Below are 26549 nucleotides of genomic sequence, written 5' to 3' on the forward strand. Positions count from 1 at the left end.
TTAAAGGGTGGCATTTAATCTAAAGCTTTGAGATTAAGCTATACAGTACACAAATTTTATGCTAGAGAAATTATTCAACTTTATTATGTTAAATATCCACACAAATTAAATGTAATATTTAAAATAAACCCATGAAGATAATGTTTGAACCATAGGAGTTAATTTAATAAAAATTCACCTCCTTGGTGCCTTTTTATATGTAAAGACATAAAAATAGGTATGGAAAACTAAAAAAAATCAAACAGTAATGTCATGATATATTTGATATCAAATTTAACGGACCATATTTTAATAGTTCCACTGATTTGAAACAAATCAATTGATCCCTTTATATTTCACTTGTTCCTAATATTGGTTTACCCATATTTGGAAGAAGTGTAAAAGTATCTTATTTCACAGGTTGTCACAACCCAATTGTTATAATAGTTTACCTATAGTTTTCTTAAATGTATTTCATGAATATGGTATTGTCATTCAATTGATTTCATTTTACTTCATATTACAAATTTATGATATATATATAATAATACGTAACGTAATCAGATACTTAAAATTTTAATAGTGAAATCATCCTAATGATTTCAGGTGATATGAGTTAATTCTTATTGATTTAATACTTTGTTATCTCATTATCTTTATATAAACAAGTATGCTCCAGAACAGGGGGTTCTTAATGTTTTTTGTGCCTTGTATCCCTTTGGTAATCTGTTAAAAATCTATAGATCACTTATCAGAATAATATTTTTAAATGTATATAGCAAAATACATAAGCTTATAAACCCAGTTATGTTGAAATAGGTATCTACATTTTTTAAAGAAGGAAAAAAGAGCTTATTAATATGACATTATTTAACCTCTGCTCTACAGTTAATACAAAAATATTGACTTTGTTAATATTTTAGTATCTGGATGGCTGGTTTTAAAAATTAATCATATATATATAGAGACCATTTTGGATTTAGAAACTTTTGCATTAACTATTTTCTGTGAACCAATAAGCTAGATTGAACCTAAAAGCTCTGTGAGGAAAGAGCTTTTTATAACCACTAGCAATGATTAAGACCTTTTAGACTTTATTTTGGAAAAGATTGATTACAAAAGTTATTTCCTTTAATAGAGAATATGAGCTTAATGTTCTACTTGAAACAATATTGCTAATGTTTTAATGCTATACTTTCCCCCCCCAGCTATACAAGATCAGAAGAGGTAGAACCAGACCCCAAGCACTCTTATTTCTCTGCATGATACTTCTGCTGATTGTCCTTCACACTAGCTATATGATTTACAGTCTTGCCCCCCAATACGTTATGTATGGAAGTCAAAAATACTTAATAGAGGTGAGCACTATATATTAATATATCTTCATCTACATTTTGCTGGAATATAAAATCTTAGATCTGAAACACACCATAGAGGCCATCTAGTCCACATGATCACATTTTATATATATTTTAGAACATTTTCATGACCTCCCCTTTCCTATTTAATTTTTATTTTTATCTAATCATTCCCACATTCTTCTAGTATAGATATACTATAAATAGTATAGATAGTACAGCATATAGATAATATAGTATATGTTATAAATATATAGTGTATATAGTATAGTATATGCTATAAATAGTATAGATAAACATTGTTATATTTTTCATATAACATAGTAGAAGATTATTCATATAATATAGTATAAAATTCTCTTCAGAATTATGTACTAAACTTCATTATAAAGCCTTACATAAATCTCATGCTACTAGGCTATTGGATTTTATTTCAGAGCTTTATTAAAATTCCTAATATTACCTCTTAATGAATGACAATATGTTTAATAAGTTCCAAAAGGAAATACTTGAGGAGAATGTTATATTAATCCTCAGAGGGAGCTCCTTTATGTATTCTGCTATTGCAGTTATGTTTATTTTCTAATAGCATAGAAGAAGGCCCTCTTCTAGTTCTATTCTGACTAATGGTAAAAGAGAATACAACTCAACATCCTGTGTCTCCTTTTTTCTAATTTTTTCACTCTTAAAGTTAATCTTGTGTAGTACTTGCAAAATAATTTTTCTAAATAACTTCATTTTTTGTTGTGCCATGCTATTTATTTTATTTTTCAGATAATACAATTTCTTTTTAAATTTTCTTTTTATTTAAAAAAATAAATAAGAAAAATGGAAAAGAAATGCAAAATAAAACAAAAAAAAAAGCATTATCATGTACCCAGAAGAACATCAGGAAGGATTAAAAATATATAACAACAAATTACCAGTTCAAGAAAGTATATATATTAGTAGAAGAAATTATATTCATGAATGTCCACCTTTTCTTTACTTCCTTGTAAATTTTTTTGTTCTTATCTGTGTACCTTTTTTAACTTTATACTTTTTTCCCCCACTTTCATCCCCTCTCCCTCTCAAGCAAGCTATAGTTAAGAAAGGATATATTTATGTAGATATGTGTAGATATGTACATATACATACATATGGCGTTCCTATCCCTGCTGATTCTTTGCTTTCATTCTGTTCCATAACTTGCCTTGCTATTACTTAACTTCCCCCTATCCATATCTTTCCCTTGCCTTCTTCCCACATCCTTTATTTCCCTGATTGCTCATCTCTCTCTACTTACTTCTTTATAGGTTTTGGAGGATACTGTACCATTTATGGTGTGTGTGTGTGTGTGTGTAGTGTGTTGCCTATTAAATCTATTTCTGATGAGAATAGGTTTGCAGAAGTATGAGCCTTTCTTCTCCTTCTAATACCTGTGTCTATTCTTCCTCTGCCCCTCATTTGTATAACATGATTACTATTTTTAGTTTAAATCTGCTCAGTCTTTCCTTTAAGCTACCCCATTGTTAATGTGAATCTTAAAATATGGTATATACTTCTTCATGTTTGGAGTTGTTTTATTTTTTATTTTTTTGCCTTTTTACATTTGGATATATTTGGGGAGGGGTGTAGTAACTTCAGCTACTTCCAGGAACACTATCATTTCCCCCCATTAAGACAAATGAAATAAAGGTCTTCATTTTGAAAATTTTCATTATATAGAGTTTTTTGTTGCCTTTTTTTTTTATTAAAGTTTTTTATTTTTAAAACGTATGCATGGATAACTTTTCAACATTGACCCTTGAAAAATCTTGTGTTCCAAATTTTTCCTCCCCTTCCCCCCACATTCTCTCCTAGATGGCAAGCAATCCAATATATGTTAAACATATTAAATATATATACGTTAAATCCAATATACATGTTTATACAGTTATTGTGCTGCAACAAGAAAAGTCAGATCAAAAAGGAAAAAAAATGCAAAAGAAAACAAAATGCAAGCAGATAACAAAATAAAGAAGTGAAAATGCTATTTTGTGATCTGCACACAGTTACCACAGACCTTTTTATGGGTGTAGATGGCTCTCTTTATCACAAGATCATTGGAACTGCCCTCAATCATCTCATTGTTGAAAAGAACCACATCCATCATAATTAATCATTATGTAATCTTTCTGTTGGGTGGCTGTCTTTTAACTGAATGTGTCATACATCAATATATGCCTACATGTGAGTCTCTGTGCTGAAGGTTGAAGATAAAAACACCATACATGGTATTTGTAGTAAATTTTCATTTGTTAACACGCATTATATTATATAGGTGTTTCATGATTGTACTATCTTGTTTTCCCATTGGATTTTAAGCTACCAGAAGACAAGAATAGGATTATCTTATTCTTTTATCACCTCTCTTTTTACCTTTACTTAGTAAATATTGTTGAATGAAGAAATGATGTCTTTATTTAGCAGTTATATGTATGCATACTAAATGTATGTTCTAAACAATGATTCATGTCTATCCTGTGGCATTCTTTGGCCTCTGTTTAATTTATGACTGAAGTCTAGAGTTTGTGAGCAATTTAGCTATTCTCTCAAATAATTGTCCTCCGAAGTCTGCGGCACAAATAAGTTATATTTAGGCATCTTGTAACACTCATTTTAAATGATGTCCTCTCCAATCCATCTACATGTGACTGCCAAAAAAAAACATTGCAAAAACAGAAGTTTGACTGTCACTCTTATGCCTCAAAGAATTTTTAGTGGCTCTTACCTCAGAGATAAAATAGAGCCTCTTCAGTTTGGCATTAAAACCCTCCAAAACCTGGCTTAGTCCACATTTCTTTGCTCTATATGTTTATACTCTACATTCCAAACTCACCCATTATTGTTTTCTGAAGGCAGTCCTTTGTACTTGAACTCTGTACCTTTGCTTAGGATTTCACCCAGGCCAAGAGTATACTTCATCTTCACCTTCACTTTTCAGATTCTGTAGTTTCCTTCAAGACTTAGCTCATGGCCCACCTTCAGAAGTAAGCCTTTCCTAAACCATCTAATTGTTAGACACCTAGCTTTACTTAAATGATTAGGTATAAACTTATTTATATATACTTTGTATCTGCCAGGCCAACCCCACAAACAAAAGGTAAATTCATGAAGAATAGGATTCATTTTTCATTTTGTTTTACTCAGTTCCTGGTGTATGCAGTGCTTTGTATGTAGTAGGAAATTAATAAAACTTCTGTACTAGTAGAGACTTGAAGCCCATAGTTCAATTCCAGATTCCTTTTGCAGTGATCTCATCAGGGTGTGGTAAGGACCCAATTTAGGGCACTTAGTTATAGAAGTATAGAGATGAGATGAATAAAAGAGATGCTGAACTAGTGGAATTGACAAGACTTGGCAACTGAACGGATATGGAAACTGAGGGAGAAGGAAAGATCAAGGACTACAAGATTGCCAGTAGGTCAGAAAATTTCAAGCTTTTTTTTATATAAGAATAAATGGAGTTTTCTTAAGTCTATCAGCAAGCATTACATATATATCTATATATATACACATATATATATGTGGGTGTGTGTATATATATATATATATATATGAAGCTAGAAGGATTCTCCATTAGATCAGCAGTAAAACAAGGATGCCCATTATTACCACTATTATTCAATTTTGTACCAGAAATGTTAGCTTTAGCAATAAAAGAAGAAAAAGAAATTGAAAAAATTAGATTAGGCAATGAGGAAATAAAAGAGTGAGAACTCTTTCCAGATGACATGATGATGTATTTAGTGAGTCCTTGAAAATCAACTAAAAAACTACCTGAAACAATTAACAATTTTAGAAAAGTTGCAGGGTATAAAATAAAAACTCACATAAAAAATTCTGAAAACTAGAATTGGGCAAGGAGAAGCCAGGGAAGTTACGAGAGATCAAGAAAGATGAAGAAATAACAAAACAAAATATATATAAAAAGAATGAAAAATATAAGAGAATGTGAGACATAAGAAAAACAACAGATTTGGAAAAAGTAAAAAAAACTATTTAGATTATATGAATGAAGTATGAGAGCAAGAATTCACATGAATTAGATGGAGGAGGAAGTTTGGTAGTTATGGAATCCTAGTGATATCAGGGATTAAACAGGAAACAGTACATATATAAAATAAAGTGGGGAGTATAAAAGGGCCTAAAGATTAATGGGAATGGAATAAGCTGTATAGATTAACAGGAATGGGATAAAGAAGAAGAGAGGGTGGGGAGAGAGAAGAATATCATGGCCCAGGGAGAGGGGAGCAGAGATAGATTAAATAATAGCAAGGCAAGGTAGAAGGTAAACTTAAAGTAGGGGAGTCAGTAAGAATAAGAAATGTGATATTCACACAGATAATGATCAAGGGTAGAATTTATTAGAAGAAAAAGGCAGAGGTTAGTGTCATTGATATCAGACAAAGTTAAAGTTAAAATAGCTTCAATTAAAAGAGAAAAATATGGGGAAATTATCTAATATATAAGCCAATTAATACTGTTTTAGACATTATGTATATCTGATATGTAAATGAAATGGGGGCTCGGAGGGGGACGGTGAGTGGTTTATAAAAACTAAGTAGATTTCCTTTCTTATGTCCTATTATGTGAAAGAAGGAGCTACTTCCAATTGGTCCCTGGGAAGAAAAAGTAAAAGAGATCCAGTGAGAGATATTTCATTTCAAATTACAATTTTAGTTCATTTAAAATTATATACTTTAGCGTAAATGAAAATTATTTTGATCAGAATCACTTTAACTAATACTTAAAGACTCAAATATTTAAAGTATAGTTAAGATTTTATCAGAAACGAATGTTTCTTTTTGGAGAATGGTAACCTTGTAGGAGAGATCAGGTATTATAAGTTAATGCAATAGTCTTGCAATACTTGATAATGATGTAGGGTTTTAATGTTTGTAAATCATAGTGTATATGTTTGTTGACTTAACAAACTTAGAAAGAGGACAAGCCAGGATAAAGATAACTGACATCAAGAGATTTTAGAAAAGGAAAAATTAAAATAAAAATAATTGGTCTTTATCATTTGTTCATGACCTTTATGCCATTGAATTGGTTCATTGCTACCTTAGGTTATTTTTGTCTTTGCCTGCTGATGCCTGACAAACTTTGTAAAGTTGAAGTACGTTACTATGCAAGCATAATTTATATTACACTGATTGTAAGCAGTGTATTGTTATACATGATGTCATTGTATTGTTGTGTTAAAATGACTTATTCATAGGATTTCAAAATATATCTATTCAGCTGTTGTTCACTCTTTGTGACTCTCTGGACTCTAGGATACCAATACTTTTCACAAGGTTTCCAATTTCTTCTCCATTGGATAAAGGCAAACAAGTTAATTGACATGGTCAAGGTCAGTCACACCACTTAGTATGTTGGAAACCAGATTTGAACTCGTCTTCCTCAATTCACTGAGCTAGTGTTCTTGCCTTTTCAGGTGTACTCTGTCAGAATTCCTTAAGGTCCTGTTTCATCAATAGTTTTTTTTTTGTTTTTTAAAGCAGTTTTGGTGTTTTTTCTCTTCTCTTTATTAAAGAAATCTGTGAAATTTGTGACATTTGGATCAAATCATTTCTACTGAAACATTTTTAAATCATTAAAAAGATAATATTCCATTAAAAAAGTTGTATCATGATTACTTTTTCTCTTTTTTTTCTAGAGCAATGCAACATATGTTGACCACAAAGGGAACCATACACTATCTGTGCCAAAGAAATGTGATGCAGATGCTCCAGAAGGTGAGAGACTTTTGTCACATATTTTATTATTTACATCAGAAATTTATGCTAAATATATAGCAAAGAGGTTTTTTTTTTTTTTTTTTTTTTTTTAAGGCTCACTATTGAATTAAAATCCATTATACAAATCTTTTGTTTTTGAGGTTAACAAATACACAATTTATGGAATGTTATTTGTACTGCATTAATTTGGTCTATTCATTTTTATTTTTTCTCATTTAGAGGCAACCCTGTATAGTAGCTATTTAGTATAAATGATTAGAGTATAGAAAATCTGATTGTCCAATCCTGCTTCTAGCCTCTACTGTCTGTGTGAGATTGTCTAAGTCTCATGACAATTCTGGTTGCCTTGACAGGTTAAGACATTGAGCCAAATCTAACTTAATAAAATTTTATGTAGATGTCAAATAAATGGGTGTGTGTGAACTATAACTATACAGGATATTATGTCAAGAAAAGATCTAAGATTTTTAATAGTCTGCTAACTAACTCACTAAAGTCATCAGTATGATTTGTCAGCCACAAAAGCTAATGCAGTCTAAGCTAAACTTCATTATTAATAGAGGAGTCACATTCAAAATTTGCAAGGTTATAGTACTGCTATTTTGTGTTGAGCATTGGAGTATTATGTTAAATTCTGGGAACCAGATTTAAACATTGGTAACTAGATTGATGATTATCCTAATGATAATACTTCATATATTATATATATATATATATATATATATAGCTTTTTATGGTTTGTAAAATGCTTATTATATATTATCTTATTGGCTACTCATAATAATCCTGTGAAGTTGCTAGACAGATGCCATTATTGTCTTTATTTCACAAATGAGGAAACTTAGACTCTTAGAAATGTGACTTGTCCTAGTCACAGCTAAGCAAGTATCTAAGGCAGAATTTGAACCCAAGTCTTCCTGATTCCAAGTCAAATCAGCAAGATTTCTATTACTTATCTGCTATGTGTCAGGTACTATGTTAAGTTCTGGGAATCAAGGAAAGTAAAAATGTAGTCCCTATTTACTGTCAAGAAGTTAGCTCATGATATCTTGGGGAGGCAACATTTTCAACCTACACAAAAGAAATATGTAAAACAAATTGGAAGTAATCACCAGGGGTGAAAGCACTATAATCATGAGGAATTTGGAAAGACTTCTTGTAAAAAGTGGGATTTAACTTGGGCTTAAAGCATCTGAAGGAAGAGATGAAGATGGAGAGCATTTTAGACATGAAAACAGCCAATGAAATCCACAGAGTTAGATGATGGAGTATATTTGTAAGAAGAAAAGCAAGCACACCAGTGTCACTGGATTACAGAGTTTGTGTTCGTGGTGAAAGAAAATCAGAAGGGTAAGAGATTTGGGGGCTCTGAGTGTGAATAGAGGATTTTATATTCAATCCTAGAGGTGGTAAGGAGCCATTAGAATTTATGGGACATGGGGGGTGAGAGGTAGCATGGTCACACTTGTACTTTTAGTAAGATAAATTTAACATCTAAGTATAAGATGTCCCATAGAATTTAAAGTCTTAAGATAGGGTGACCAATTTGATCTATTACAGTATTCCTGGTATCAGTTGATTTTTAGATGCCTCCAATGTGCCAGGCACTGTGATATGATGCCATCCTGTACCAGGGTGCTAGCCATGTCAGAGAAAAGAAAGGAAGGGTGGGAGACTCTATGTAAGGAATGTCATGAAGGTAGAATAAATAGGACTTGGGACCTGATTGGATATTGTAGAGATGAGACTAGTGGGATGTTGAAAACTAGGTCTAGATTGCAAGCCTTGGTGCCTAGGAAACTGGTAGTGCCTTGGCAGTAATAGGGAACTTAGGAAGAGAGGGCTTCTTAGGAGAAGTGAATTCAGTTTTGGACATGTTCAGTTTAAGATGTCTAAAAGACATCCAGTTTGAGATATCTGATAAACAGTTGTACATATGAGCCTGGGATCAACTTAGAGGTTAGAGCTAAATGAGTAAATTTGCTAAAAATCCTCAATACCATAGAAATAACAGTTGAATCAATGGTAGCTGATTTCACCAAGTGAAATAACAAAGATAGAAAAGAGAAGAGGGCAGGACTGAGTCCTATGAAAGATCCCAGGTAAGATGGTATAACCTGGATATAGGTCTAGTAAAGAGAATTGAGAAGGAATAGTTTGGAGAAGAACCAGAAGAGAGTAGTGTCTTGAAAATATAAAGAGAATAGAATATCAAAGGGAAGGATAGCAACAATGTCAAAGGCTGCATAAAAGTTAAGCTTTATGCAGATTGAGAAAGGCCATTAGATTTAGCAATTGAGATACTATTAATACCTTTGGAGAGTATTTCTGGATGAATTGTGAGGTCAGAAACCAGCCTTTAGGGAATTAAGAAGGGGCTTCCAGGTACCACCATGAAGAGGCTGTTCAGCCTGAAATCAAGACGACTTGCTTTTCTAAGTTCAAATCTAGCCTGAGACATTTATTTAACCCTGTTTGTCTTAATTCCTTATCTGTAAAATGACCTTAGTAAGAAAGAACATTGAATAACAGCCTCAGTATTTTTTAGGGAAAAAATGTATTCAAAGTCCTTAGTCAAGAGGGTGAGAAAAGGTAAATCTTGAGAAGTTTGAGAAAGAATGAAAGGTTGGAAAAAGGCTCTCTGATGAGTGGAATAGTGAGTCATTTTGTGGTTGCTGTGTCATTTCAGTTATGTCTGACTGTGAACCCATTTTGATTTTTTTTTTTTTTTTTTTTGGGCAAAGACACTGGAGTGGGTTTTCCACTTCCTTCTCCAGCTCATTTTACAGATGAGGAACAGAGGCAAATTAGATTGAATGACTTGCCCAGGATCACACAACTAGTAAATTTCCGAGGCTAGATTTAAACTCAGGAAAATGAATCTTACAAATGCAGTGCTCTGTCCATTCTGCCATAAAAAAAGATTGTGTTGCTTTAGTGATATCGTAATTGAGATTATTTAACAAATTTTTAATGGGTCCAGTCAGCTTGATTGAGTGATTTGGTGCACAAAGGCATCAAGATGAAGAGGGGAGAAAAAGGTAGGTAGAAGTAATGATTTGGAAAAGAACTGAAAAGGAATTGGAATTGGAGGATAAGGTGACAATGAAGAATAGGATTTGGGGACTTTTGGGGGGTGGAGCCAAGATGGCAGAGTAAAGTCAGGAAGCTGCTTGAGCTCTCCCAGTTTCCTTTAAAAACCACAGGAAACCAAGCCTCTGAATACAGTCTGATGGAATGAAACCACTCTCCAGCTGAGGCTGAAAAATACTTCAAGAAAAGACAGTTTCACTGCTTTGAAAGGAGTCTTTAGCTTAACTCAGACAGTCAGGCTGAGAATGCTGGGTATTAATTACAGCAAGTCATCAATTGAGACCCTCAGTCCTGGCTGAGTAGAGGAGCAGATCAGTGAGTTAGTTTCCAGTCGTATCTCAGAAGATAAACTCTGGGAAACCAGACTGTTTCCTGAACAGAGCAGGCAAAGGTACCTCTTGCAAACACATGATACCCTTGTGCTCAAAGCCAAGGCTTAGAGCTGCACAGGAAACTTGATATATCACCCCATATACACCAAGAGCAGAGCTCAACCATTAAAAAAAAAAAAAAAAAAAAGGAAATAGCAAAAGAAAATGAGCAAGAAACAGAAAAGAACCTTGACCATAGAAAGCTACAATAGTGACATGGGAGAACAAAACACCAATTCAGACAAGGACAAAATGTCCACAGAAGAACTCTCAAAGAGTGATATGAATTTGTCTCAAGCCCAAAGAGGCTTCTTGGAAGCGCTCATAAAAGACTTTAAAAGGCAGATAAGAGCAGTAGATGAAAAAAATGAGAAAGGAAATGAGAGTTATGCATGAGAGAGTCAGCATCTTGGAAAAGGAAGGAAAAAAATGGACTGAAGAAAACAACTCCTTAAAAAATACAGTTGGCCAAAAGAAAAAAAAAAAAATACATTGAAGAAGACACCACCTTCAAAAGTAAAATTAAGCATAACTGAAGAAAAGCACACATTAAAAACTACTACGGGGGAAATATAAGCTAATGATTCTATCAGACAGCAAGAATCAGTCAAACTAAGAAGAATGAAAAAATGGAAGAAAATGTGAAATATTCATTGGAAGGACAGCTGACTTGGAAAATAGATCCAGAAAAAACAATTTTAAAATTACTGGTCTATATGAAGGCCATGACCAAAGGAAAAAAAGAATAATAGGATTTGAAGTTGTAATATAGAGAAGACATGGAATGACAACAGATTGTGATTAAGCAAAGGAATTTTAGAGTTCATTAATATCAAATGGAATATTTGTGGGTGATGACAAGATCAAGGATATGACTATTTCTCTCCAGGAATGCTGGATGGTTTTGAGATAATATCACATGAAAATTGATTGAATGATCATAGGATTATAAATTTTAGGATTTACAAATTAATAAGGTTAGCGAACTTGAATTTGATTTTCAGATTATTTACGGACATTGAAAACACACATTCTTGAAAAAGAAATGGATTAGTTGTTAAAATGAAAAACTTTGAAATGCTTACTTTTTTCTTTGTAAATTTTTTGGTTTCACGTTTTCTGTTAAAAATATTTTTATTGGTATAACATTATCTTTCTATTGAGGTCATTCATTAGCTCAGCAAATTTCAAGCTAGTACATTATTTTGCCATGCTTTGTCTATTAATATTAGATTAATGCTTTTCAGCTTTAACTCCAAAGGCCACCTGTAAACATAGGAATTTTCCAAAGTGTGTCCAAATACATTTAAATTAAATGCTAAGAATTGAAGGACGCAAATTTTATGTCAGAGTCTGTTGGAGAGGAAATAGAGGTATGAAAAGACAGATTATTGATGGTAACTAGAAGCACGAAATTAGATAATATAAATTAAACCTATTGTTTTTAATGGTTTAATATGTGTGAAATGTTTTTGTATATAAACAATAATAGATAATAGATTTACATCAAAAGGTTGCCTTTAGTCAGTAGAAATGTACTAGATTAGTTGAAATTATTATTGAATTGTAAGATTTTTGTGATGTTTTAGGTTCCAAAATAGTAATTCTAAAGTATTCTAATAGAGAAGTTAATTTGAATTGTATATTGCATTTAAACTTCATTTTTGTAAATAGCAGACTAGGGTTGCATTTTTAAAAGGCAACAATCTATATTATATGTCTCTGCATAAAATTCTCTTGATTAGTATTCACTTAAGTTTTTTGCTTATTTTTAAAGAAGCAAGCATTATTTAATATGTTCTTTTTATAATTTCCCTTTCTTTTTAAACAAATTAAAAAACAAAACAAATCTTCTGTTTTGTTTGTGTCATAAGAATTTCAGTTCATTTCTTAAATTTGGTGTAGTTCATAAAAACATGAAAAAAAACACATGAAAAAATTGTCCATTTCATTCACCTACTACAATTTTTTAGTCACTCTACATTAGAAGGACAATACTTTTAACTTACACTTTTTGACTCCCCCAAGAGGGCTACTATAAATATTTTTGTACATGTAGGTCTTTTTCCTAATTAAAAAAATTCTTTGGGTTATAGATCTTAAAGTGGTGTAGTTAAGTTAAAGAGTAATAACAGTTTGATAATATTGATATATCTCCAAAACCAGCTTTTTCAGTAGTACACTGTTATATCCATCTTCCCATACCTTCTATAATATTTTTCATTTTCCTCCTTTATCATATTTGCTAATCTGAAAGGAATGAGGTACAACCTCAAAATTATCTAAATTTGCTTTTCTCTAATTAGTAACATAAAGCATTAGTATCTGATTGTTGATAGCTTAGATTTCTATCTTGAAAAATTGTTTCATCGTATTTTTGCGCATTTATTGAGTAGTGGCTCTTAGGCTTATAAATTGATGTTTCTTATGTATCTTTCAAAGTAAATCTTTATCAGAGACATTTGTTGCAAGATTATTTTCCCCCAGTATCTGGTTCTCTTCTAGTTTTTCCTATATTTGATTTGTGCAAGAATTTTAAAATTTCGTGTCATTAGAATTAACCATTTTATCTCATGTGATCCTATCATTTCTTTAGTCATAGACTCTGTCTCCATAGATCTAAAAAGTAATTTCTTCCTTCCTTAAATTTATTTATGACATGATTTTAAAAATGTCTAAATAATATATCTAGTCAGAGCTTAATTTTTTTGTATGGTGTGAAATCTTAGTCCAAACCTAATCTCTCTCAGACTACTGTACATTTTTGCTAGGAATTTCTGTCAAATATTTTTACTCAGATAACTTGGAGAATTCTTTGGGTTTATCAAATATTATATTATTGTTTCACTGATTGACTCATCTCTGTCTTTGTCTCGATGTGTATATGTCTTAATGTCTCCTCCCATTTCTCCTTCCTAACGACCAAATAATTTTTAAGGATTACTTTCTTATAGTGTATTTTGAGACCTAGTACTAAAGACTCCTTTCCTCTCCTCTCAATTATTACCCTGAAGACTTACTACCTTTTGTTCTAGATGAATTTTGTCACTTTTGTCTATCTTTATAAAATGTTGTTTTAGGAATTTGGTATACAGCACTGAGTAAATAAATTGGTGTGGCATTGTCATTATAATTATATTGGCCCAACCTGCCCATAAGCAATTAATATTTCCCAATTATTTAGATGTGTCTTTATTTCTTTAAAAATTAGATGATATAGGGGCAGCTAGGTGGCGCAGTGGATTAGCTAGACCATTAGACCATTAGCTATGAAGTCAGGAGGCTCTGAGTTCAAATGTGATATCAGACACTTAAACACTTCCTAACTGTGTGACTCTAGGCAAGTCACTTAACCCCAAATGCCTCAGCGAAATTAATAAATAAATAGAGCACAGTTCCTGGTGAACTTTGGAAGAAACTTTCTTTGTTTAATAACATCTAGTAGATTTTTTACAATGGAATTTCTCTTTCTAGATGGTTTTGGTGGATTTTGTTGGTTATTTATAGGAATACTGATGTAAAAGTAGATTTTGTTCTCTTCTGAACTGATGTTTTGATCTTTCCTGTCAAAAAAGTAGCTTTCTGAATTCAAGGTCCTTTTTTGTTTTCTTTGTCTTGATTGAGGTTGCCTAGCAGAGCAAACCCTTTTCCCCCTTTGCTATTGTTCTTTCTTTCTTTCTTTCTTTTTTGGGGGCCTGTTTCCTGACTTTTAAAGTCAAGCTTTACTTCTGGAGTACAGGGGCATAGTCTCAAGCTGCTTTTGCATCTTTGAGCTTTGGGACATTTTGAATTCAGGTTTTGAGCACAGGGACCCACCATATTTGGCAACAGATTCACAGTCTTGGGGATAGCGTGACCTAGTCCATCTCACCTGTTGACAGCTTTTCCAAACTGGCAGTTTGCTTTTTTCTTCTTGGGACTGGAGACTTCACCATTGATCTGCTTTGCTACTGTTCTATTGAACCAGGACTAGAGGGAGTTTCGGTTGTTGATCTGTGTTTTGGCTGACTTTCCCACTGGCTTCCTTTCACATCATTTGTATTGGGCTAGCCTTTCTCACTTTTGTTTGTATGTAAAATAGGGATAATTCTTATCTACCTCACTAGATTTTGATGAAAATCAAATGAGAATGAGAATGAATGAAGGGCTTTTTAATTAAATATGCTAAATAAATGTGTTAGTGACAGTTGTTAATATGTGCAAAGAAAAGATAAATTCAAACATCCTGACCTTGGAGTAAAGGGGGATATATACAGGTAGAGAATCGGAAGAGGGAAGAAGGCCAGCAAACACTAACAAAAATGAAAGAGTTCCCTCCCTCCTAGAACTCTAGTAGTGAGTGTTTAGTTATGCAAATAATTGCATGGAGGCTGGAAATAAAATATTAAATATAGGAGAGACAATCGAATTTTGTCAGATAATGGAACAAAAGCCAGTAGTGTAAACTAAGGATAAAAAGGGAGTTACTAGAAGGATTTTTATTTTTGTTCTAGAGGCAATAGGAGGCCACTGAAAGGTTTTGGTCCTAGTATAGTAGTATCTTGATATTGTCATTAATTAGTTCTAGAAGGCAAGACAATGGTGAAAATGATGGATAGTAAATGAATTTTTCACAAAAGCAATCTCCAGGATATGGCCTAACAGACCTTCCCCACCTAATTCTCCAAAGGGACAAATGAGGCTTCCAGCAGTTGAAAAACAAGCCAACCCAGCCCTGCCCAGCTGGGCTCCTCCCTTCTTGACCCAAATCACTTCCCAAGAGTAACTCAATCTTTATACTCTTTCCCCTTTCTCCATGCTGTCCAAATTTAGGGAAAGGGGTTTAGGAGGAGTTTGGAAGCTATAGTCCCCTGATTTCCACTACCCAGGACTCTGGCTGTTGTTTGAAAGACTCAGGGATTCTCTGAGTGCTGGGTCCTCCACTGCTGCTGCCTCTAACTTCCAATATTACTCCTGTCACCAGTGCTGCTCCCTCCTTCTGCTGCTTCTCCTTCTGAGGCACCAACCTCTCCATGCCCCTTTTAGTACTACTGTTTGGGGAGTCTGGAGACTATATACTGCAGCTACATTCTTCTGCAGAAACTGACCCTTACATGCAGAACCTCAACATCATGAGCTCTACCCTACTCACTGGGGAGGAATTGGCCTTCTGCTGAGATCAATAGTAAAGGGGAAAAAGGGTTTGCTCTGCTAGGCAACCTCAATCAAGACAGTAACCAAGTCCATTGAACTTCGAAGCAAGTATCAAATGCTAAAGCACTTTTTTCTTGTTGAAATGCATCCAATACCACATTTGATAAGTTTCTTTAAAAAAAAAAAAAAAAAAGCTTTTTATTTTCAAAATACGTACATGGATAATTTGACAATATTGATCCTTGCCTTATGTTTCTGATTTTTTCCTCCTTCTCCCCAGCCCTTCCCCTAGAAGGCAAGCAATCTAATATATGTTAAACATGTTAAAATGTGTTAAATCTAATATGTATAAACATTTATTTATACAATTCTCTTACTGTACAAAAAAATCAGTTCAAAAAAAAAGTAAATGAGTAAGAAAACAAAATGCAAACAAACAACAATAAAAAGAGTGAGAATGTTATGTTGTGATCCACATTCAGTTCCTACAGTCCTCTCTCTGGATGTAGAAGCTCTCTTCATCACAAGATCATTGGAACTGGCATCAATCCTCTTAATGTTGGAAAGAGTCACGTTCATCTGAATTGATTGTCGTGTAATATTGATGTTGCCATGTAAAATGATCTCCTGGTTCTGCTCATTTCACTTAGCATCAGTTCATGTAAGTCTCTACAGGCTTTTCTGAAATCATTCGGTTGATCGTTTCTTATAGAACAATAATATTCCATCACATTCATATACCAAAACTTATTCAGCTATTCTTCAACTAATGGGCATCCATTCAGTTTCCAGTTATTAGACAAGTTTCAAAGCAGACGAGTGTCAAGGTCACACTGAATTTGTATATGTAAGTTTGTACCTGAAAGAGATTATTTTAGCAGCTATGGGAATAGATAATAGAGGAGAAATTCTAGAGACAGGAAGACAAATTTAGAGATTGTTTCAGGAGTTTAGGCAGTAGGTGATAAAAAGACTGAATTGGGTGGTACTATATCACTAATGAATGAATAAAATGAATAGATATAATGATTGGATAGAAGATTGATGAAAGTAAGAGGTAAAGAATAGAAGTGACCAATTGATTAGAGGGACAATGTGAGAACAAGGAAGATTTAGAGTTTTAAATATAATAATCTCATTAATTATAGCAATACTCCCAAGAACTAATTTTATTTTAGAAGAGAAGATGTGTTTTTGGACACAAATTTTTAACATCCAGGTGAATATGTAACATACAATTTGTGATACAAAGTTGTTGTTAGAAAAATTCCAGTTGAACATAAAAAATGTTAACAATATTTAATGTTAAGCACATTAATAAAAAATTACATCTATGAAACATTAAGGGAGAGAGTATAGATAGAAAAGGGTCCAGACCAAAGCCTTAGGGGCATAGTCAGCCCTGCCTCCACCCTCAACATCTATTAAAAATTGAAGGGGGGAGAATATATGTGTTTATATATATAATATAAATGTGTGTAAAGAAAATTGGAAATAGGAACAGTAGAAAGGTAAAACAGAGTTGTGTATGGTGACTGATCACAGTAGGCAATATCTAGAAGTAGAATAGGTAAAGTATCTTTGTCTGGGATACTTTCAGTTGACCAGGACAGGGTACCAGACAATCAGTGGTAATGGTGATGGGAAAAGCCATGTAGTAAAGGTTGTTACTCAACCTGTAAAATAAGTAACTAGGCTTGTTTATGTTATTCTTTCTCTCATGATCCATGAAAAGGACTATTATTAAGTCCAAGAATATCAGTAACACTGATCGTTAGAGTCATAGTTGAAGATCTTGTCCCTGGCAGTATGAAACCAGAATCGTAACCAGTTCAGGGTGATTGGGACTCTGCCCAGGAAACTGGCAGAGCATCCTCACTTAAGGAAGCTTCCTTCACTTAGAGTTTTGCATACTACTGTTTCTACATTTTGTAGTCCATTGATCTACATATTCCTTTTCTTTAACCTAGCCCCATTAGTAAGATCCCATAGACATGACTGGTCTCCTGAGACCAGTTTTTACATCTAACTTGCTCTTTTTGTAGGGAGACTTCCAATTCCTGAGATGGTCAATGACTAAAGTCCTTAACTTCCTGGGACTATGGACAAATTGCTTACCCTGATATTAACTAGACAGTGAAATCAGAGGCCTAGGCAAAAATAAAAGAAATAGTTCTCTCTCGAGATAGATATATGTAGATAAAGTCAGAGTTAAAATAGATTTTTTTAAAATAGTATTGGCTTCTTGTCATTTCTTTTTTTAAGAGCTAAAATAGATTTAATCAAAAGAGAAAAATAGGAAAACTATATATCAGCTGTATTAATCGATATTGTTTTAGATTACTTAAAAATAGCTATATAATATAAGGTCGGTATGGTGATCTAGGAAATGATGAACTGGTGGATTTAGAAAATATAAAAAGATTTAGACTTATAAAGAGCTACCAGCCTTCAGAAAACGGGACAAGTGGAAATAAGTATAGTACAGTCTTACATATTTGTTTAAGAATGTATATGTGTACATATATGTATGATTATAAATATCACTGTGTGTGTCTATGCTTCTGTGTCTGTACCCATACCCATGTTTACTTGTAACCTTCTTGGCTGTGTGTGTGTGTGTGTGTGTGTGTGTGTGATCTCAAAGGGAAGCTATTTCTTTCATTTTATATGTATGATATTTATGTGTGTATATGTATATCTATGTATGTATGTGTGTATATATATGTATGTATATGCTAACAGATTCTCTATTTCTCTTTCTCTTTGTAAAAACTATACAACTTTCCATAGTCCCTATGCCTGTGTAAAATGTAGATATAGCGAGATAGATGTAGAGATATAAATAGATATCTGTATAGAGAGACTCTATCAGTTAAAAAAATCAAATTAATACTTTCATGGGTTGGCCTATTTCTTCTGTAACTTTTGCTATAATAAGTTTATTACTGCATATGTAATTTAAATATTATTAGCTTAGTTGACGTTTTTATTTCTCTTTAAAGTTTCCAAAGCATTTTATGTACATTATTTTAAGCTTTGTAGTAATCCAGTGAAGTAGGTGCTATTTATCCCCATTTTACAAATGAGAAACCAGGATACAGGGAGTTTAATTGGCTTATGTCAGGATTACAAAGCTAGTAATTGGCAGAGTTGGGATTTAAACTGCTCATCTTTCAAAGACTTCACTCCTTAACTATTGTGGGCTTTCACAAATTATTCACCCTCTCCATCTATATTTAATATTGGAAGGAAGCTGCAAAATTGGCTTAATTTAATAAATGTAGATAGGTATGATACATTTATGGAAATGTAACACACAGTACAGTTAGACTTTTAAAGATATCTGGAGTTTCAGGAAATTTAAAAAGCTAAAATACTAGAAGCAACCATCAATAGATATGCTGGTACATATCTGCAATCCCTACCATTGGACAAATAAGGCTGGTAGATTGGTTGAATTTTGAGAATTGTGAGTTGGAGTAGGGCTAAAGTGATTCTGTCTCCAGCACATCTATGGTGAAGTCCCAAGAACAGAGAATTGGGAATAAGTTACAGAGCTGCCTACAGAAGTTGAACTAGCCCAATTCAGAAAGAAAAGATCAAATTTTATGCTGACCTACAGTGGAGTCAGTCTTCTTTAAGTAGTAGCTTCTATTCCTCCAGTTTAGACCAGATACATAGATCCAGTCTCTCTTCTTCCTTAACCCACCATTATCATCATCATCATATCATGTCATATAAAAAACATTCCCAAAGTAAAAATATAAATCAAAGACAAAATATTTAAGTATATTAACATATTATCATGTGTTGGACTACTTGCCATCTAGGGGAAGAGGGTGGGGGGAAGGACCAGAAAAGTTGGAACAGAAGTTTTTGCAAGGGTCAGTGTTGAAAAATTACCCATGCATATATTTTGTAAATAAAAAGCAATAATAAAAAAAAATTAAGTATACAAAAAACCCCAAACATTTTCCACACACCTTTATTGAAACCAAAAGAGACAGAGAGAGACAGAGAAAGAGAGAACCCATTAAACTAGTGTTCAAAGCATTATAATAGTGACAGGATGCTATTGATGATTATTGTGATATGTACTATATATAGGATGTTTTTCCCCCCTTAGTATTTAAAGGGCATCCACGTTTTTATAAGATTTTTTTTTTTTTGGCCTGTCTGGAATATTTTCTGTTTTAGGATGTAAGCCAATTTGAGTGGGTCTTAACTGTATTATCACCCACTGGATTAGGGCCTATTATTTATTCCCTCACTTTGTCATCCTAAGTTATATCTTTTGATCTCTTTGACCTTTCCATTGTCTGCTAAATAAAATACACTCTTCTTACACCTAGAAATAACTCCCATCAAAACTACTTGTTTGTAACTTTTGACCATTTATCATTTGGGAAATGACTCTCATCCATATAAATTTGAATTTGTATCTTGTATATTTTGGCAGTGAGATTTTTTGTTAGAGAAACTTGCTGAAAAGATTTGTGATGTAGAATACTTGTTTATACCTAGTTTTTCAAGACTCCCATCCTGTTTTCCCCGCTTTTTTTTTTTTTTTTTTTGTAAAACACTAAATTTTCGCTCCAGTTTTTAGTCTTTGAACTTAATCAAACTTAGATGCTCAGATGTTTCTATATTTTGTGTACTAATCTGTTCCATTAATTAATCTCTTTCTTACTAAGTATCTAATCATTTTTTTAAAATGCTATTTTATTTTTCCCAATTATGTATATTTTTTAAATTTAACATTTTTTTTTTTAATTTGAGTTTCACATTCTCTTCCTTCCCATCTCTCCCTGAGGTGACGAACAATTATAGGTTTTGCATGTGCAGTGATGCAAAACATATTTCTATATTGTTCAAGTTAATAAAGAAAATACAAATAAAACCAAAAAAAGTGAAACGTTTCTTTTTCCCCCTTCTTTAAATTTTAAGTTTAAATACAGAATAAGAAAAACAAACATTGGCATGTGCACTTCAGAACATAAGCGAAAATTCAAAAAGTAAAGCAACAAATTTCCATTTCAAAAAAACTTGTATAATAAATAATAAGTAATACACATTGTGTTCAGAGCTGTCTATCTTTTCATTGTTTCTTTTTAGGTTTTCTTTTGTTCTCTGCTGTGTATTTTTTAGTTTATTCCCTCCACTCCTGAAGAAGGTTGTAACTAAGTGTATAAACAGATATAGATATGTATATAGTTTCTTCTTTAACCCATTTCTATGGAGTATGGTTCCAGATACAAACCCTCCTCTCCCATCTAATTCCTTTGTAGAACTTTTTACTCTCACACCTCATTTATATGAGATAATTATTCTTTATGCTTTTTCTTAAATGGTTTTGAGTTTTAGAATCACATTATACTCAGCTCTACTACCCTAGTCTTTTTTACAAACTACCAAATTACTAATGATAATCTTAGGCATACAGTTTCCATTTGCACATATGAAAAAATAAACAATTTGTTCCTTATAATTAGTCTTTTTTTTTGTTTGCCTTTTATATTTTTTAGATTTTGTATGTCAAACTTTCTGTTAAGTTCAGGTCATTTTGCGACACAATCCTGAAAGTCTGGCAGTTTGTCCTTCTTACTGTAATTTTTTGAACTTTATCCTATGCCCATCCTCTTCATTCCCTTCCCTCTCTAAATCCACAGCTATGACCTCCTAGCACATTTTGTTGAAAAGTTTTGTTCCCTGAGAACTCTCCAATGCTGCACCTTCCATTTCTTATCTTTGGTCTTGGAACAGAAATGGAGAACTCACTTCAGCCAGGGCATCCCTACCCCATTGTTTCTGCACTTACACAAAGTGTAATGGTTCTTTATTGCCAGGGTGTCCTCTCAGTACAACTGGGCTTCTGCTTATTAGAAGTTCCCTTAATCTTTCCCACCTCAGATACCTGATTCTCCATAGTGTCTGGGAAGTGAAAATTCCTATGGCTGAGGCAGAGGCTAGCTCCCAATCCAGATGGCCTCAGAACTTGCAACTTGCTGTTTCAACAGAGCTAACCTGGACATATTTAAACTTCATTTGGGCCAAACCTCCATCCTGGGTTCCTACTTTGGATCTTTTCCCATTGTCCTAGGAAAACCACTGTTCTGTCCCAACTCTTTTTTATTTTTGCTACTCTACATTTATTCTTAAGGTGCTATTTTGTCATTTTTGTGGAGGAAATCTGGAGGGCTTGGAATTTTCTAACCTATAATACCACCTTCCCAGAAATTTTCACTGTGAATCCTTTGGAATTACCATGGGTCTTTGTATTCCTAAGAATACAATCATATATCATCCCATTTCATGAGCATCTCTCCAATTCTTTGCTAAAACAAAAAAGGCCACTATAAATATTTTTGTTCTCTTTTTCTCTTCTGTTTGGAATACAACCCTAGTAGTAGTATTTTTGATTCAAAGGATTAAAATACATTTTCGGTATAGTTTCAAATTTCTCACTAGAATGGTTGGATCAGCTCATATTAACAAAATACTTTGATTATTACTGCTTCGTGTTGCAGTTTAAGATTTCGTATTGTTACGCTCCCTTTTCCCCCACTTTTTATTATTTCTCTTGAGTTTCTTGACCTTTTGTTACTCCAGAATTTAATATTATTTTCTTTGCTTTGGTAATTTAGTTCATATGGCATTGAATAGATAATAATGACATTTTTTATGATACTGACTTGCTCTGCCCTTGAAAAATTACTGTCCAGTTATTTGGATGTCTTAATTTGTGTAAAGTTTTAGTTGTACTCATTTACTTCCTATTTATATCTTAGCAGGTAAACTCCTAAATAGTTTTCCTGTCATTTTGTTGCTTATTTTATGTACTCTATTTAAGAATATATATCAGTAGCTTATTAAATAAAATATTGTCATATTATTTTTCATTAGGTAAATTTTAAGAATAAACCTTTGTAACCTAAGTAGTTTTCTTTAATATGTTCCTCCTTTCTTTTGAACAATTTAAGATTCTTCTCCTAAATTTGTTTCCTGTCTTTTAGAGATGAATAATTGTAGAATTGCTGAATTGTTAGGAAGAGTTTGCCACCAGGAACTTAGATTCTAATATACTCTTTCCAATGTATCCAAATTTGGTTTGAAGCTCAACAGCTTTAGATAGTGTATTGTAGCATGGGAATCAGAAGATTCCCAGATTTGTGTTTCAGATCTGTTACTAAATGTTGATTTGCACAGATCATCTTTCTGTGGGTTAAATTCCTTGCAGGAATGGATTTTTCACTTTGCTTTTTCCTCCACTTCCCTCCCTACCCCACCTCCCAAGCAAATAGCATGGTGCCTTGCCAGTAGTGTTTAGTAAATACTCGCTAAATTTAATAGAGCCTCAACTTATTTATTGATAGGGTAGAAACTATAATGATTTTTTTATGACCTATCTCACAAGATCATTGTCAAGAGCTTCATAAGTTATAAAGAACTATATAAAATGTACATTGCCATTAATCTAGTCTTCTCATTTGGAGGATGGAATTGAGAAGTGTGATAAATTTGCAAAACAATGCAGTCCCTTTCAGAGTACCTAAATCAATGTTTTAGAACACCATTGATCCATAAATCCAGAACATTTTCAATATAAGGATTAGTTTTATAGTTTTAGAGCTAAAAAGAAACTTTATAAATCACCAATATGCCCTATGTTCTCATTTTATAGATTAGGAAAGTAGAGTTCTAGGGAAGTTGAATGACATACCCACAGTCACACACAGTTCATTAGTGCAGAGCTAGGAACTTTATACTTGTCTTCTAACTCCTCATCCAATACTCTCTATTCTATGCTGCCATCATAAGAAGCAAAACACATGTAGGTAGGGTAATGAATTATCCATTTAGTTGGTTCCCCTTGTGGGCTCATTAAAGGAAGCTGTTTTTATGGTGCTTACTTTAAAAAAAAATCCCCCAAAACACCTTTTTTTTCCTACCTTTGATCCATACATACAGCCCAAAAGTTTCTACACTTCTTACAATTTCTTGTAAGAATTCTAACTACCTTAACAAAAAGTAAAACATAGTTATGCTAATATTAGGATGAGTGATTCCCCCCCCCCCCCCCCCAGGTTAAAGTACTCAGTCCTCACCTGTCCTCTGGTACCAACAAAGATGTAAGGATAGGGTTTTCTAGAGTTTGTTTCTCTCTGTCCCTCTCCTTGGATCCTTACTTTTAATTATTTGCCTCTCTTCTTATAATGGAATCTAAGCTATTTGTTTCTGCTGTACAGACTTCTTTCTTTCAAAAAAAAAAATCTCATAATGTAAATTTACCTGTGTTTATTTTAAGTGTAACCTAGTAGGGTTTATATGGAGATATTCTGCTGAAGGAAACATGTAAGATACTAGGTAAACACCTAAACAAAGGAAGTATCATTGTTTTACTTTGGAGAAAGATGATGCTGCTAAATATTTTCAAATACTATATTTTTCATAAATGTCTAATTTTAGTATCTTGTTAGATAATTTAATTTTATTCATCTCTTTTTTTAATTAGAAAGTTGTCTTCTCTTTACTTTTTTTTCTTAATTCATTTGACAGTGTCCTCATTTTTAATAATATGTATAATGATTGTTCTCATTGATTTATAAATCATTTGCAGGGGTCTGACAAGTATATTATTAGGATTTTCATATTAAAACTTACTGTACTGTAATATGTATTTGGTAACTTCCACCCTGGTTTTTAATATTTTATGAGAATTATGTAATGATGGTCAGGCTGGTAGGTTAGTTAGCCTTGTACTCAGGAAGACCTGATTCCAAGATCCATGTCTGATTTAAACAGGCTGTATGATTCTAGACAAGTTACTTAACCTCTCAGTACACTGAACAGTTCTTCATTTGTAGAATAAGTTGCAAAAAAATTGGCAGAAAATGTGCTAATCTTCTTTGATGGGGAGAATTTTCTCCTTCAGAGCTTCCTTCAGTTAAATCACAGATCTGTAGCTGTAAATATCTAATTATGGTATATTAACTTAAATGGTCCTGATGAAAAAATTCAATATATACAGTATTACTGATCATACTTTTTTACCTAACAAAATCTGTTCATTGGTTTTTGTTTTTGTTTTTGTTTTTGTTTTTTTATCAAAACTGGCTGATGAATAGTATGTATTTGTATAACAGTATACACAAAATACCTCAACTCTTGACATTTTTCAACTCAAATTTGGAGATGTCTCTTTCTAGCATGGAGGACCTGAAGTACCACCAAATAATTAGTCAGCAGTATCATTATGCAATATATAGTTTCTCTGCCTGTCATAGTGGTGGTGTTGAAGAATTCTATGAAGATTAAAAGGTTAAAGAGTATAGGAGTTTTTAACAAGGGAACTGTGGGTAGATACATCATAACCTCACATTCAAGATGGCCTAGCACTCTCTGCTAAATATCCTGTGATTTTCACTATTAGATCTTTACCCTTAGCAGAGAAAAATAAGGAAAAGGTGATTTACATCAACATAATAAGTTTCTGCCAATTTAAATGAATGCCCCTGTTAGGATTCTTACAAGGTAATAAGTAGGTTGTCTAATTTTAGCGTCGTGCTTAGCAGTTCTCTGGTTCACTAATGTGTTTATTATTAATTGGAGTTCTACAAGATTCACAAGTCCAGGAGATTCACAAGTAAGTCCAGGAGATTCACAAGTAAGTCCAGGAGATTCACAAGTCACAGCTCCCACAGTCCCACTCTTGGAGGAGAAGTCAACCTTTGAGTTCACACCTCCAAAAGAGCATATAAAAGGACAAGCACTAGAGACTTCCGGAGATTGAGAAGCCAGGATTCAGTTGGGCAGAATGAAGGATTCAGAGAGCTGGAGGCTGAAGCTGGAAGAGGCAAAGGACTAGTAACAGGAGCTCTTGAAACAAAGGAGAGAGATAGGCCTCTAAGAAAACTAACCGAGCTATTTTGAAGGAGACAGTATAGGACTGGACTTTAACTCCTGGCTACATTTGGTGATTATTACACAGAACTGAAACTAAGGCTGCCTCCAGAAGGTCCCCAAAAAATCTGCTCCCAGACAACCCTACATGCCTCAAGGAATTTTCTAGTGATCTTCAACTTTCCGGTAGCTCATGGAAAAGGTGATCTCAACTATTAGGGAGTAACAGTAGTATACCACACAGTCTTATAGGTTTAAAAAGATTGATAGAAGAACTTGAAAGAAACAGTTCAAAAACTTAGATCATGGTCTGGATTTGTCAGTTGAAGTCCTAGTTCTATAAAGGCTATATCAAATAGATAATAATGTAATGTTTTAGCAGGGAATGAAAACTGACTCCCAAGAAATTGAATATGTTTTTTATTTCTCTGTGTCTAAAGACTTTTCAAGAACTAAAGCTTTATCATTTAATGGTGTTATTATCATACAGAATTATGACATTGTTCATCATTTAGCCTCTCAGTGATTTCTTTCATATATATATAGTGAGGTACCAGAAACAGAGGGGCTAAAGGAACACACTAATCTGAACCCTCTGGCACCATTTGAAAAAGATTGAGATAAGGAATGTGAGCAGATCTTCAACAGTGATAATCTTCCTCATGATTTTAGTCACGTTTGCATTTGCAAATCTAAGCAAGCCAATAAGGTCTAGAAGTAAATTTCTATCCAAAGCATAAGGACCGAACCATCAGAAGCTTTTTGTATTTTCTAGTAGAAAATTTCTGACAGTGGACTCTCAGTATTTCATACACAAATTGGAATTTGTGACTTGGAATTGGACTTTTAATGATAAGTTCTGTACACATATCTCCGAACTTGATTTTAATTTTGGTTATATATAGCATTTATACTCAGACATTACCAAATACTGCTTTCTT

At 33.1% G+C, this 26549-nt stretch overlaps 1 protein-coding gene across 1 annotated transcript in view; it reads left to right on the forward strand.

The window, feature by feature from the left end:
• LMBRD1 (LMBR1 domain containing 1) overlaps nt 1-26549 on the forward strand; it is a 168002-nt gene that overhangs the window by 133803 nt on the left and 7650 nt on the right. The window contains exons 13-14 of the mRNA XM_031964672.1: nt 1188-1337; nt 7027-7105. Coding sequence (XP_031820532.1) covers nt 1188-1337; nt 7027-7105 — 229 coding nt within the window. The remainder of the gene's footprint in view (nt 1-1187; nt 1338-7026; nt 7106-26549) is intronic.

This window comes from Sarcophilus harrisii, chromosome 4 (genome assembly GCF_902635505.1).
Source record: "Sarcophilus harrisii chromosome 4, mSarHar1.11, whole genome shotgun sequence".
NCBI classification, from domain to species: Eukaryota; Metazoa; Chordata; class Mammalia; order Dasyuromorphia; family Dasyuridae; genus Sarcophilus; species Sarcophilus harrisii.